The sequence below is a fragment of the Micropterus salmoides genome, unplaced genomic scaffold, assembly GCF_014851395.1.
Source record: "Micropterus salmoides isolate LMB-PRFRI ecotype aquatic unplaced genomic scaffold, ASM1485139v1 Ms_hic_scaffold_17, whole genome shotgun sequence".
NCBI lineage: Eukaryota > Metazoa > Chordata > Actinopteri > Centrarchiformes > Centrarchidae > Micropterus > Micropterus salmoides.
Genome location: NW_024040817.1, coordinates 15742152 through 15757741, shown reverse-complemented (window position 1 = coordinate 15757741; position 15590 = coordinate 15742152). Strand labels below are relative to the sequence as shown.

Here is a 15590-nt window from a genome sequence, read left to right as displayed (position 1 = left end):
GAGAGAGAGAGAGAGAGAGAGAGAGAGAGAGAGAGAGAGAGAGAGAGAGAGAGAGAGGAGAGAGAGGAGAGAGAGAGAGAGAGAGAGAGATTCTTTGAAAAGGGGACAGGAGTGGAACAAGGAGGAGGTGGTTCAGAGCGAAGTGTATTACACAACAAGCTTTCTCAGAACTGAGCTCAAAGTCACACGGAGGAAGCTGTTAAAGCATCATGACACTCAATGAAGACAAATCAAGTGGCGAAAAAAACTTGATTTAACCTTAAGTTAACCGCAAGAACAGTGGGATTATCTAGAGAAAAGGTTACAGTTTAGGATATTCACTAGTCTCAGACTAAAGCCTGGTAAACGAGTCAAATACCTGCAGACACCAGGAAGTACTTATAAATAAATAATATATAAAATGAATTGACATAGGTAACTTTGATTTTTACAATAGCAGAAATTAGGGTTAGGTGATAAAGGATGATGTGAAGGCTTACAAACACAGAACCGGTATTCTAGAGAGTAAAATAGAAGCATTTTTTTAATTTAATGTTGAAACTCAAGTCAACTATTACTACTACTATGTTTCTATTGTTTAATATTACTAGATGCAAATATACTTGTTTCATTACCCTTGTTTGATCAAATTTTCATTTTTTAATTCTAGTGCAGCAATATGTTTTTCTACCAGGATATTGACACTCATTTTACAAAATCCTTATAATAAGTTGATCTCTACGGGCAATTTCTTTCAGTAGTTATAAGTTAATAATTACTTGATAAGGTTTGTTTTCAGTGCAGTTCATGTCAAAATAATTTAATGAGACGTGGGTGATATGTTTGGCAAAATCTTGCTGTATTTTGTTTACCCCCTGCTAGAGAGTGCAGATCTCTAAGATGTCACAGAGTTGCTTGTTCACCTCTAACCACATACAGCAAGTCTGTTTGAGTATCAGGACAGTCTGAAAGCTAAGGGGAGTTTTTCACCATTAATCTTGTTTATTCTTAATCTGTTTATTTGCTGGTTTGACTAACTAGCTGTGCACGTAGCAGTAGCTATGCCACCAATGCAGTGTTCACAACGGTCCAGCACTGGCAGCTCTGCAACATTGTTATGCTTCTTTGGAGGCCTTCTTGGCTTTACTTAAGGAGATTAATACAATCCAACAGGAAATGTCCTTCTATTCATTGAGTTTATGTGGCTGAAATCAGCTGAAACACTCAGCTTACTGTATTATTGTCTTGACCGTGATTCAATTTTGGCACACCACACAGCACTAACATTTGCATGCCAGGACTGAATGATCACCCAGATCCTGGACCAAGGCAAGGTGGCCCAATTCCGCTATTAAACACTGCACAAAATCCTGAAGTTAACAAAAGTGTGTTTGATCCACCAGAAACACAACGGAAGCTTTTTGAGATCCTTGTCTACCGCACATTTTCCCCATGTATCGTGGTCACAAGATGATGCGTGGTGGCATTCTGCTGGCAGCACCTGGCTTTCAAAATACAAGCCCTGTTGACTTCATTCAGTATAAATGCCTGACTTTGTTATTCGCATAATGCTATAATACTTTTAGATGCTAACTTATCATTGTAATCTATCATCAATGTTGATTTTCTCACTGTATAGTTTTTAGCTACATGCTAATATATGCTGCATGTTGCATGCTATTGATTGTACTGCAAATCAGCTTGATCTTACATTGTTTATGCCAGCATGCCAGGTAAGATAATCCTCGGAGCGATCCTATCATGCTAGCTGGCCTAATCTAGCAGATGACCTTGTAGGGTTATGTAAAAGACTGGCTTGATGTCACACGGTGACTAATCACCATAATCTGACCTAGTCATTTGTAGATAGAGGACAGAGTAGATGGATGTATGGATTAAATGTTACATTTTGGAGATGGCTACGAGACGCAAGCATTTATTAAGGGGCAGCATGTGGGAAAGAGAAAACCATCTATAGAGATAAGAGAGAAAAAGTGAGAAGGTGCAACTGGCTGTGAACTTTGAATTGTATTATTGCCAGCCTGCAAAGAATTTTAACAACTTCAGTCCTCTTTTATCTTTTTACACTTGTGCCTGTGTTTCTGCAGAGAAAGAGAGAGTGAGAAACAAACACACCAGTCTAGTCAGTTATTTAAAGCCTCCTATTCATAGCTCTTTATATAAGCGCTGCAGTAACTTTGATCATTTATTAATGTTATCACACTGTACACACACAAAAAGGGGGTTTTGAGAGGCTTATTTGCCAACATCATCAGCGTTGCAGGGCAGGGTTATTGGTGTCAAAGACAAGACAAACAGCAACACTAGCAGTGGTTCCCAAACTGTGGTCCGTGGACGATGTAGGGGTCGTTTAGAGGGTTCAGTCATAATCAGAACTGTGGTACAGGTTACATTCATGTATTCATTCATGTGTTAGTGATGTTAAGTAAATGCAGAGTCAGCAAAACAACAAATGTGCGTTCATGTGTTTTTCCGTGCAAGAGGCAATAAGGTATGTGTGTACTATTAGTGTTGGATATGTGAGGAATGCAGAACTGAATGTGTGTATTTGTTTGTCAGCACATTGCTCTCACCCCTCCCCCTCCAGGGAGTTGAAGTCATCAAAAACAAACCACCACGAGCTCTCAGGTGATGACGAGGGACAAAGAAACATCAGGGGAAGCAAATTCTTTAAATGGGGGGCTGCAACTAACAATTACTGTCATTTATAATGTGATCTTCTTTTGATAAATCAATAGTATAATTAATAGCTTGCTCTATTTGTCTCAAAAGGGCAGTTGTTTGTTCAGCAATGACACAGAAACACAGGATACAATACTAAGCACATAAACTGTATAAATTTGTAAAATGAATGAAAAACAAGTACACAAGTACCTCTTCTTACACAGGTAAAGTTTAATTCATTAGTTATAAAAAAACATGTCCTTACCCAACTTAGTACACTTGTGTTTTGTTGCCATAAAATTCTTTGGTCTGGTATGACCAGTAGCTGATGGTGGCTAACGTTTCTAATCTTTAGATTGACCGGTATATTATATATCCTTCAAATGACATTACCCTATGACTTTGCTATACATGTTCTACATCACATTTTAGCCACAGTGGGCGCTGTTCAGCAAAAGAAACATACATTCGCTGAATATTTTATGTCAGTATGTACCATATTCAAATAAACATGAGATATTACTAATTTTAGCAATCATGAAGCCGGAACTATTTGCCAACCCCTGACCTACAGTATTAATAAGACTGAAACAACACGACAGTGGCAGAGATGCTGCTAGATATTCAGTGCTTCCTTAGAACTTCATTAAACTCTTAGAACTCCGTTTCAACACATTGGTTTCTAATATATATCAAACCTGCGTGATGTCGATAACTCTATTTCAACCATTCACTACCACATCAGTGCCTATAAGCCCCGTCCCGTTGCAGAGCTGATACCATGGATATTTTTACCACCAAGCTAGTACATTTTGCCAGTTTTCCGTTATGAGTTGAATATCGTTAATTCTAACCTCGGGTAAACGAACATTCTGGATTGACACCTGAATGCACCATTTTAATGACAATTTTTGGTCTATTAGTAGTTACATCACATTACTGACTGATTGGTTTTATGGATCACTTATTTGGTAGCGAAAGGACAGTCAGTGATGCAGGGTGGATCTTCCTGTGTGTGATAGGTCAGTCACAGTCAGAGGCCCGCCTCCCTCCTGTCAGTCACATATGGTCATATGTTAATGTCAATGGCAGATGGTAGAGGCACTGAAATAGAACTGAAAAAGTACATTTGGATATTTGTAAATCGACATTCATCGGATTTCACACTTTTAAATTTCTGTCTCTCCTTCTGTCTGCGTATTTCTTAGTAGGAGGTAGCCAGTTTACTGCAGTGGTGTTACATAACTGCTGACTGGAAGCAGCTGTGTGTGTGTGTGTGTGTGTGTGTGTGTGTGTGTGTGCATGTGTGCATACATGCAGGCTTCATGCAATTTTAATTCCACCTTTTACACAGAGGGGACGGTTGGTGGGTTTTCTTTTACCTCTATATAAACACGCACGCACGCATGCACACACACATTTAGTGGATAACAAAATCTAAATGGATGACACTAAAACCACTTTCCTCTCAATCTAAAGCAGGTGTGTGTGTGTGTGTGTGTGTGTGTGTGTGTGTGTGTGTGTGTGTGTGTGTGTGTGTAAGTGATGCCCATCCCATGCGTCTTCTAAATGACATTGGCAGTCTTCACACACACACACACACACACACACACACACACACACACACACACACACACACACACACACACACACACACACACACACACAAAACATAAAATATAAGACAAGATAAAACAGTCATTCTCTTACCATATTTCCGGTTTAATTTTCTTTGATTTGATGAGTTAGTCATCAGCTGAGCCGCACACACATCCATATATCACTCAATATTTCACTCTACTCAGCACTTTGTTAATGATGACCTAGCCTATGCAGCTTCTATACCTTGTGTGTGTGCGTGTGTGCGTGTGTGCCCGTTCTGTGATTGATGTTCTCACCATCTCTTGCTGCTGGGAAGTACAATGACTCACTCCTTTCTCATCCTACCGTCTCTCTCTTTCTTCCTCTGCCCCTTCCTTCTTCCACTCTGCGCTCCTTTTTAGAGCATAAATGTTGGCTGAAGTTAAAGCTAGCAAGTAGCACAAGCATAGTGGATTAATGAAGCTTTTTTTTCTCACACATATTATCAGAAATAATATATATATATTGATTAATCATTTGATCTATAAGATGTCGGAAAATGGGGACATCTTCAAATGACTTGTTTTGTCTGACCAACTGCCATTCTGGACATAGATTTAAGTGTTGTCTCAAATATGAACAAGATATTGATTGTTGATGGGCTAACAGCTACATTTTTGCATATTTATAATGAATTATACCTTTTTTTTAAGTAGAGGAAGATACAAAAAGCAATCTAGTTAGCTGCAGAGACAGAAATAGTCCCACAGCCTTCAGCTAGTGTTGGCATAAAACCTACATCCAGATGCTTATCAATAATGAAATATTGATGTTAATATTTAAAATCCGCTCCCCACGTCCATCTGTTGCATTTCTTTTCCTCTCCGAATGCTACACCTGACTCAGTTCACATGTTTTGTTTATTCAAAAACACCTGCTTCCTCCTTTCCTTTCCTTGCGCTCTCCGTCTCTCATTCTCTCGCTCTCACACCTCCTTCCTTCCTGCCCACTTTCTCCGTTCACGACCCCTGCCCTACTCTCACTTTCACACCATTTCTCTGGTCCTTTTCGGGGACGCTTGTCATTTTTCTTGTGGTTTTCTCACGCCAGTACAGGATATGAAAGGATTGTTTTGTGTTTATGGGCGAAGGGGAGGGATGGGAACAGAGAGAAGGAGAAAGAGAGGAGAGGTGAAGGGAAAGAAGGAAGGCGAGGAGGAGGTTGGATGTTTGTTGGTTCTTTAAGAAAAAGTCAGATTGTTTTATTTCAGTTTGGAGTTTATGGGAGCTGGAAGGAGATCTTGGACCTTTTGTTTGGTCACTTTCAGGTCATGGTGCGTGAGAAAGGAGGATTGACGGGAGAAGGGGAGGTCGGAGAGAAGGATGGAGAGGTGTAGACTTGAGGATAGAGCGTTGGAGGGTTTTGTTTACTCGATAGAAGCACAACATTGTTATGACTGTTAGAGGTGTAGTAGAAAACTCACATAGAAGTGGGTTAGAGAAAAGATAAGTACCTCATGACAGTTAAAACTGTTGGCACTTGAGTTTAGCAAACGTTACTCAAACAGGACAAAACAGCATTTGTAAGGAACTATTTTCAGTGGTGGTTTATTACACATTCAGTGCAGAGTATTAATGGCAGCGGGACGGTGGGGGCTTGATTGAAACTAAAGTGCTCATTTTCAAGGTAATAAATGAATATGTCACCTAGTGCAACGGTGTGACTCATAGATGCACTGCAATATTTTTAGGACAACAATGGAGCTCTATGGCACAGAGGAACAAGCTATATAAGGCTTTGGACACACAGGCAGTACTTGTTAGTAGATCAATTCGTTGTTGGTTTTGTTCTTTTCAAGGGATTTGTTAACAGTAAGAAAAATGTGGAACATTGCCAGCCTTAGTCTTGAAAGCCTAGAGTAGTCTTTGATAAGAAATATTGATTTTTATAGTATTGTTTTTGCGTCATGATTGTTTAAGTAGTCCAACATTGAGTGCACTGTATATTTTTCACTAATCACAGTCTCATTCACGTTTGATGAATGAATTTAAGAGCACTTCTCACCAGCTAAACTTGGCCATGAAGTATTTTCCTGTCAAGTTAGCTGACTGCTCATAGTGCTCAATATTTAGCTTAGATTGTTTTGGATGTTTAGATATATATTTTTGTTTTTATGTGCTTATAAGTTGCTAAATGATAAAAAAAAAACAAACAGAACAGCAGACTACAGAGAGCACATTCTACAACTTTTTTGCCCAGCTTCATGTAGCTTCGGGGAACAATTTCAAAACAAATCGCACAAGTGTGAGACATACACACAGTAATGCTTGTTCAGGACTTCCTGAAAACAAGGAGAGGACTGTTGCAGCTTTGTTAGGAGGAATCATAGTATTCATATCAACTGATCTCAAACTTTGCTTTAAAGAAGGAAACAGTGGGCATCATTTGTTCAAAATAGTTTTAAAAAATTCAAGTCTGCTGGCCAAAAAGTTCAATTAAGATTGTTAAGGGATGCATCGTTTTCCCTGCTGATGTGTTTCAGAAACACAATATCGGAGTGATTTTTCACATTGTCACACAATGAGATTTTCTTAAGTTCTACTGTCGGTGTATTACTCAGTGCAGACGTGGACAAACACACAGAAAGAGTACACAGAAGTGGTGATGAATGGGCAGTCTGTACTCCCAACAGTCACACACTGAGCTCCATATTTAGTAAGTGTGTGTGTGTGTGTGTGTGTGTGTGTGTGTGTGTGAGGAGGAAATGTGCATAGTAAAATGAGTACTTTAATGATAGATGGAGCAGATTGTGCATTTTTTTTCTTTCCCACGATCAATCAACAACACTTAATAGCTTGAATATGAACTTTTTCTGTCTATCTCTCCATCCTCCTCCCGTCTCTCACCTTATCCTCTCTCTTGCCGTCCTCCCTTTTGAGAGTTCCTTTGATCTTAATTCATTCTCACACTCCTTCTCTCTGTGTTTCCTCCTTTTCCTTTCTTACTGAACTCGTTTCTTTTTCTCTCTTTCTGAAATACATCCGCCGTTTCTGTTCTCTCAGTATTGTTCCCGGTGTATGTGTGTGTTTGTACCTACAGTACTAAGAGTTTTATGGGAACTCATCTGTATGTGTGTGTGTGTGTGTGTGTGTGTGTGTGTGTGTGTGTGTGTTATTTTGGTAGGTGAGTCTGAATGTCTGTGTATGTGTGGGAACAGAGACATGTCTTTATTTACTAGGTGATGACTGTGTTTTTCTGTATTGTGTGTGTGTGTGTGTGTGTGTGTGTGTGTGTGTGTGTGTGGAAGGGAACTGTTTACTAGAAACTGTTTTCCTGTTTTGATGTTGACAAACCTCAAACCTACAGACAGACAGATTCCTATCTGCTGCATTGTCTCCTGTTTTAAGGTTGTGTGTATGTGTATTTGCAGTTTGTATGTATATAAGTGTGTGTGTGTGTGTGTGTGTGTGTGTAGGCTGTATGTGTACATACCAGTGTCTTATTATTCTGGGTGTATTTATGTGTAGGGGTGGTGTGTGTGTGTGTGTGTGTGTGTGTGTGAGAGAGAGAAAGGCACAAATGGGGAGAAAAAATAAATGTGAGACAAAGCTTTCCTTAGTTTGAACAAACCCCACAACAGGAAGCCCTGTGTGAATGACACGGCCATATTAGGAGCCAGGAGGTGAAGGTGATGGAGTCTCTGTGGTGGCAGAGTTCCCAAGACCTGGTCACCACACCGACACGGGTCAAGCCCTGTTTATGGCCGGCTCATGAGAAACACAAGAGGTCAACAGGACGATGGACTGTGAAGTTTGATGTGAGGGCAAAGCACAAGTGTGACGCTCTGGTGTGATTCTGTCGTTTAAAAGGGACTGCCATTCAAAAGCCTGAATATAGTTCAAAGTCATTGTGATGGTATTTGGGATCTCCTAATAAAATATCACTGGTAGTGGAGTGTAATCACCGTGGTGTATCAGAAGACTCTTCAAAGTTACTTGAAGGCTGTACGGGGTGGGGGGGTTTATGTGTGTGTAAAAGCACAATAACAAACTACAATATAACACAGTGTACAATTAAAAGTACCAACAATTTGCTGATTCAAGCTTCTCAAATGTGTGGATTTGCTACTTTTGTAATCTGAAACCTGAATGTCCTAGGGTTTTGGACAAAACAAGCAATTTGAAAACATGAAAACACCTTGGCCTCTTGAAAATTGTGGTTGGCTTTCTTTTTTCATTACTCATTTCCCGTATTTTATAGATGACAATTATTCTATGAATTAAAACTAGCTTGCCACTGCCTGCAGATATAGTACATCACAATGAAAGGCATCGCGTGCATTCACAAACAGACTAACAGGCCAAAAACACAACTCTCAGTTTCATACTGCAGCAGACCATCCATGTCAGGGCAAAGGCAACACAATACTGTACCATGTATTCGCAATATCCCTGCTTCAATTCCTGCTCATGAGGGTCACTGCTCTCTCCCCGTGTTTATCTTTTCTCTACTGCCAGCTAAAGAATAAAGGCAAAAATGTGGGAAAATTATCTTTAAAAAATTCCTGCAAGAGCAAGTTTTCCAGTAATTGATTGTGTCACAGGCACTCTTCTTGTACAATGTATAATACACTTAATATATAAAAAAATTATTATTATTATTATTACATATTCCTGGCAGACTTTTATCCAGACATTTAAGTTAAAAGTACAGTGCTGCTTCTTGTCTGTGTAACAATCACCCCAGGCACACCAAATGCAGGGAGGTTTTTCACATGACTGTAGCATTTTGCAAACAAACAGCTGCTTACCAAACCTTCCAGAAAAGCTCAGACGCAGACAACAGCATCATCAACGCAAGGACACTGACTGTTGAGTCATGCAAAATTTTCCTGAATTTACAAACCAAATGAGCTTCATGTCTGCTGTGCTGCTGGCCAATAACCAGTCAGTTCTTATATTGCTTCAGTCAGCAGGTAAACTATCCAGACTGGCTAAGTCACCCTCCAACTTTATTCAGAAACTTAGTGGATCTGGGCAGGAGGTTGGGACATTTTACACGAGCTCTTGATAATAAGATACCATTGCATTGACATTTGTCTCATTAAAGAGGTCTGTCTGAGAAATATGAAAGTGCTTTCTAAATTTTTAAGATCCTAATGTCCTCTCAATCAAATTAACTGCCTCTCCATCTTTCTTCCATCTTTCCGTCTCTGTTGTTCTCTGAGGAATGAAATATCAGTGGTATCTTCCTCACATTGTTCTGCCGCGCTTCCTCACCTCCACTGTCTCTCTTCCTTTGAGATTAATGTGGATTTAATAAAAGTAAGAGGGGATTATGGCTTTAACTTGAAGTTATTTAAAGGGATACTTTCTGGAAGTTGCGCTACTCAAATACCTTTTTGTATTTGTCTGTGTGCAGTTTCGGATCAAAGAGAGAAAGAAATACAACTTCGCCAGTGCTTAAGGTTTAATAAAACCAATGTTTTTAAATATAAAATGCATATAAATACCCTTGCAGCTACTATGGTCTGGATGTAAAGTTTGTTCTGCCAGGAAGTGTATTGAATGGTTAATAGATCTTTATTGTCTCCACCTCGGGGCCACTTCCCCCTTATCTATCCCTGTTAAAACGTTTTGTTTTAAATGGAACGTTATTATCTGATACCCTACATTCTGACTTTGTGTGTTTCCTCAGATGCTGTTCAACAAGCTGATAAGCTAACCTCCTTTAAGTTCAGTGGTGTATTTCTAAAACTTTTAGCAGAGCTATCAATCGTTATTTGAGCGAAGTCATGCTGGCGTACCTTAAAACTGCAGCCAGAGACATTATCAAGAGTAGGACAGACTCCCTCAGTAGGGATAGTGTGGCGGCCAAATGGCACTTAATGTATTTGTCTTCTTAGTGGCCGCATTAAGATACAGTTTGACAGTGAGACGATGATTACATTCTGATTGAATTATTTGCGATTCAGCTGACTTCACTTAGCTAAAAGGCTGTCTGCCCCTCCTCCTCCTCCTTCTCCTCTTCAACTTCCTCTTCTTCCTCTGACTGAGGAGCTCATTGAAATCATGGCTCTGCGTCCAAGTGCGTACTCTGATGTTACTTTGGCACTGATAACCCACAGGCATGTGATGACGCCGGAATAACTCATAATATTTCATTATGTGATTTTATTTTCGTGTAAACTTAATATGTAAACCTAATGTTTACACATTAAGTTTAAACAATCACGCCTGGATTACTGCAACAGCCTTTTCACTTGTTTAACCCAAATATCTATTGATTGACTCCAGACTGTCCAGAACTCAGCTGCCAGACTTTTAACCAGAACTAAGAAATATGACCACATTACTCCTATCTTAGCTTCATTACAATGGATCCCAGTAGAATTGACTTTAAAATTTTATTGATCACTTTTAAAGCTCTTCATGGCCTCTCACCTTGTTATATTTCTGACCTTTTAGTCCCATACGCACCAGCACGTACCTTGAGATCCACAGGCAGAGGTCTGTTGTCTGTTCCAGAGTCTCGACTGAAAACTAAAGGGGAGAGCGTTTGCTGTCAGGGCCCCGAGGCTCTGGAACAGCCTGCCCGAGGAAATCAGGTCAGCTGAGTCAGTGAACTCTTTTAAGTCCCTTCTTAAAACATACTTTTATAGGAGAGCCTTTCCTGATTTTATTTGATTCTATTTTTTTAAAATATATTTTACAATTAAATTATTTTACATTAAACGTGTATTCTTTGTGTTTTGTTGTTTTTAGCATGTAATTGTTTTTATGTGTTTTATTGTTTTTACACTTGTGAAAGCACATTGTAACTGGTTTTTGAAAAGTACTCTATAAATAAAGATTATTAATGTGAGATTAGGCTCTCGTGAGTAGTAAACAATAGAAATGTCAAGCACATTATTTTTCATGTGAGGAATATTTAAATAAAGTGGTTACAAGAACAGACTAGAAAATATCTTTGGGAAATTAAAAGCTTAATGAGCTGTGTGAATTAAAAAAGTCCTGAATTATAGCCATACACGATTCATCTTGTCCTGTGTGACAAATTGGAGGAAATCATGGAAGTTAGTTTACTGATATTGTCTAGTTAGGAAAGTAAATAAAACTGAGATCCTCCAACGTTCAGCAGTTGCTACCAATATAGTACTTTCCCTCCACATGATGTGATTTTAGAATCAATTATGTTTAGGTGTGAGTCTCCCAGGTTTTTGCTATCAGCAACATGCAGGCAAGGTTTTCCAGCTGTCATAAATGAAAAAAGTGCTGAGTTAGCACACAGAGTACGTCAGATTTCAGTTGGTGAAAACAGTTGGGAGGTAAAGCAAACACACAAAGTTTGCACAAGCAAAGATAAGATGAACAATTTCTTTTAAAAGTGACATGTTGTGTGCTGAAGATTTGACTCAGCTTTGATAAAGACAAGCATGATGCTGCGTTTGCTTACCCACTTGCTTGAATTACTTCTGTGTAAAGAACAGGTGGTGTCCGTACAGTTACGACCACAATACTGGACCCTGATTGGCAGACAACACTTGACTTTGTCATTCAAATTAGGTGAACTTGCTGATGTTGGGGCATTCTGTCAGTAAATGTTTAAAATGTCCTGATTCAAAAGCTTTTTAGGGAACAAATCTGTGTTGAACTGGGAATTAAAAGTTGAAATTAAAAGTTGATTTCTGAATTTTATCAAATATTATAAATAGAGGATTTAAATTACATTAATATAAGATTATTTAATGGTAAATGGTGTCAGAAGTGTGTCCTATTTTGTTGTTTATTTTCACTTTCACTTCTCATTTCTAATAATCTCATCTAGTGTATAGTCATGCTTTTCAATCCGAGTCTTTCTCATCAGACTTTATTCTGAATTTACTGCAAAAATATGGTCTTCTTCTAAACAGATGCATAATGGGCCTTCATATACTACTTATGAACCTCATAATGTCTGGCAATGTCTGTTTATTATCATCACGTACATTATGAGATGTGAACTAACATCAAATGTAAATGTGTGTGTGTGTGTGTGTGTGTGTGTGTGTTTAAATGGTGTGTTTCCTGCACTAACAGACACTTTTATCAGGTTTTATGGGGAGTTAATTAAGGGCTGTTTAAGTTGGTGATAGGTTTGTGTGATCAGTTGGCGAGGTTTTGTCTGATATTATTCAAAGCTATTGAAAGCATGTGTACTGAACCGTGTACCGTATGTGTTTCCACTATGCTGCTGCATCCTGTGTGTCTGTTTAGATAAAGGTGCAAAGTTATTTCCACAGACCCATCCTAATTTGAGACCCTCTCATGCAACGCGTATGTCTGTAATTCCCACTTGGTTTCCATCAGTGGAGAAAGTTAACGCACAAAATAATAAAGTGTATCACTTAAACAGGTCCAAGTTAAGTTCAGGGATAAGTCCAATCCATTTCATAAAGGAAATGGATGTTCTTTCATGAGTTTAATGAGTCTATTTAAATACCAGCAGTCAGAAATTACAGGAAAATGACAACAAGGCTTTAAAGCTTTTGTACTTGTAAAAACAAGCAGCGCAAACATATTTGTATAATTCCTTAATGAGCATATTATGACAAAATATGTTGGTGATGTTTCTGTTGTCTGTTACTCACAAAAGAACAAGAAACTTGATCACAGAGTCTCCACACTCTGCATTCACCATGTTGCAGTCCTTTGTGTGATAATCAGGGGTGAATGTTCACACAGAGATAAATCCTCCTGTCGTGTACGGTTGCCGTGGCTTTCTCCCAGTTACCCTTTGTGTGGGTTTTAACAGGTGGTGTTGAGAAAGTCAGCCTCCAGTCAACTCTTGGGTAACTAAGGCCAGTGTTGTGCAATTTCACACTTCACAAGATCTAGCTCAAGGTTCAGTTCACGCAGATTAAAATGAACAAGTTGACATTCATAGTTCACAATGCTAAACTCCCCAAAAAGGTAATCGTTCACGGCCATTTCTTCCATTTTTTTTATTTACAAAATGCTGTGAGTTGGACTTTGGAGGAGAAACTTTGGCTGTTGGCTTGTGGTCTTACCCATTTATTAATCATTTCTTGGGATCATCATTCACTCGCAAGATTGGACAGATGCTTCAACTTGATGTGTCGCTTCAAATTTGTTGCCAATGTGGCTGATATTTCATACTTTTCGGACCAATTTGCATGAAAATGTGATATTTGTTTTCTGCTGGAGTCTGTACTGATTTGTTAATAAAACAACCTAAAATATTTACATGAACTGGCTTTTGCAGCAACGGCAGAAGCTTTTGAATTGCCGCTTGGTGCCGTGCCAGCATTCCGGGTGCTGTAACAACGCTCACATTCATTAGTTATTACCAAAAATACTGACAACACAACACAAGCAATTTATGTTGCTGTTCACCTGTGACTGCAACTGCATTGTTAACATACATTCACCTAAAGGATTATTAGGAACACCTGTTCAATTTCTCATTAATGCAATTATCTAATCAACCAATCACATGGCAGTTGCTTCAATGCATTTAGGGGTGTGGTCCTGGTCAAGACAATCTCCTGAACTCCAAACTGAATGTCAGAATGGGAAAGAAAGGTGATTTAAGCAATTTTGAGTGTGGCATGGTTGTTGGTGCCAGACGGACCGGTCTGAGTATTTCACAATCTGCTCAGTTACTGGGATTTTCACGCGCAACCATTTCTAGGGTTTACAAAGAATGGTGTGAAAAGAGAAAAACATCCTGTATGCGGCAGTCCTGTGGGCGAAAATGCCTTGTTGATGCTAGAGATCAGAGGAGAATGGGCCGACTGATTCAAGCTGATAGAAGAGCAACTTTGACTGAAATAACCACTCGTTACAACCGAGGTATGCAGCAAAGCATTTGTGAAGCCACAACACGCACAACCTTGAGGCGGATGGGCTACAACAGCAGAAGACCCCACCGGGTACCACTCATCTCCACTACAAATAGGAAAAAGAGGCTACAATTTGAGAGAGCTCACCAAAATTGGACAGTTGAAGACTGGAAAAATGTTGCCTGGTCTGATGAGTCTCGATTTCTGTTGAGACATTCAGATGGTAGAGTCAGAATTTGGCGTAAACAGAATGAGAACATGGATCCATCATGCCTTGTTACCACTGTGCAGGCTGGTGGTGTAATGGTGTGGGGGATGTTTTCTTGGCACACTTTAGGCCCCTTAGTGCCAATTGGGCATCGTTTAAATGCCACGGACTACCTCAGCATTGTTTCTGACCATGTCCATCCCTTTATGGCCACCATGTACCCATCCTCTGATGGCTACTTCCAGCAGGATAATGCACCATGTCACAAAGCTCGAATCATTTCAAATTGGTTTCTTGAACATGACAACATGAGTTCACTGTACTAAAATGGCCCCCACAGTCACCAGATCTCAACCCAATAGAGCATCTTTGGAATGTGGTGGAACGGGAGCTTTGTGCCCTGGATGTGCATCCCACAAATCTCCATCAACTGCAAGATGCTATCCTATCAATATGGGCCAACATTTCTAAAGAATGCTTTCAGCACCTTGTTGAATCAATGCCACGTAGAATTAAGGCAGTTCTGAAGGCAAAAGGGGGTCAAACACAGTATTATTATTGTGTTCCTAATAATCCTTTAGGTGAGTGTATGTAGCAATTCACTGAAAATTAAGTTTTCTTCTCATATAAAATTGACTATTAAAAACAATATATTAAAAAATATATTTTTATATTTATTATTTTTAAATTTTAAGTCAGAGAACAAAGTCACTTGATTGCAGTTTTGCTGATACATTAATTAAATGCATACCCTTATTTTTATCTTAAAGGCTGATTTCTAAAAAAAAGTCAGTCAGTCCTTAAGTTAGGTGTTTTTTGCACAGAAAAACGTCATGGTCAAATCGCAGTTTTTAGGTTATCCTTCTGCATTTCCGTCTACCTGTCTACATCTCTGTCTATAACTCTGTGTGTGTCTGTCTGTTTGTGTGTGCAGGTCTTCCAGAGCAGTACTACAGTCTGACATGGTTCCTCAGTCCAGTCCTCGGCCTCATGTTCACTCCTCTGATCGGCTCGGCCAGCGACCGCTGCACTCTGCGATGGGGCAGGAGGAGGCCGTTCATCCTGGCTCTCTGTATAGGAACACTGATAGGAGTGGCGCTGTTTCTGAATGGATCGCTGATAGGTGAGTGTGTGTTATTCAATATTTATTATATTCTGTATATCACAGTAAACATAAAAATTAAAGTATTAAAGGATGTGCATCAGGTGTGTGTCAGGAAGGATGAGAGATCTCCTTTGATGTATTTGTACTTCTGAATCGTCAGATGTTTTTACTATCTGTTTCTGTACACA

The 15590-nt window shown here is 39.3% G+C and overlaps 1 protein-coding gene across 2 annotated transcripts in view; it reads left to right on the top strand.

Moving 5' to 3' along the window:
• Positions 1–15590, top strand: part of LOC119907061 (solute carrier family 45 member 4) — a 55250-nt gene that overhangs the window by 23323 nt on the left and 16337 nt on the right. For both annotated transcript variants that reach the window (XM_038724618.1, XM_038724617.1), the window contains one exon: positions 15232–15420. In XM_038724618.1, the coding sequence (XP_038580546.1) occupies positions 15232–15420 (189 nt within the window). The remainder of the gene's footprint in view (positions 1–15231; positions 15421–15590) is intronic.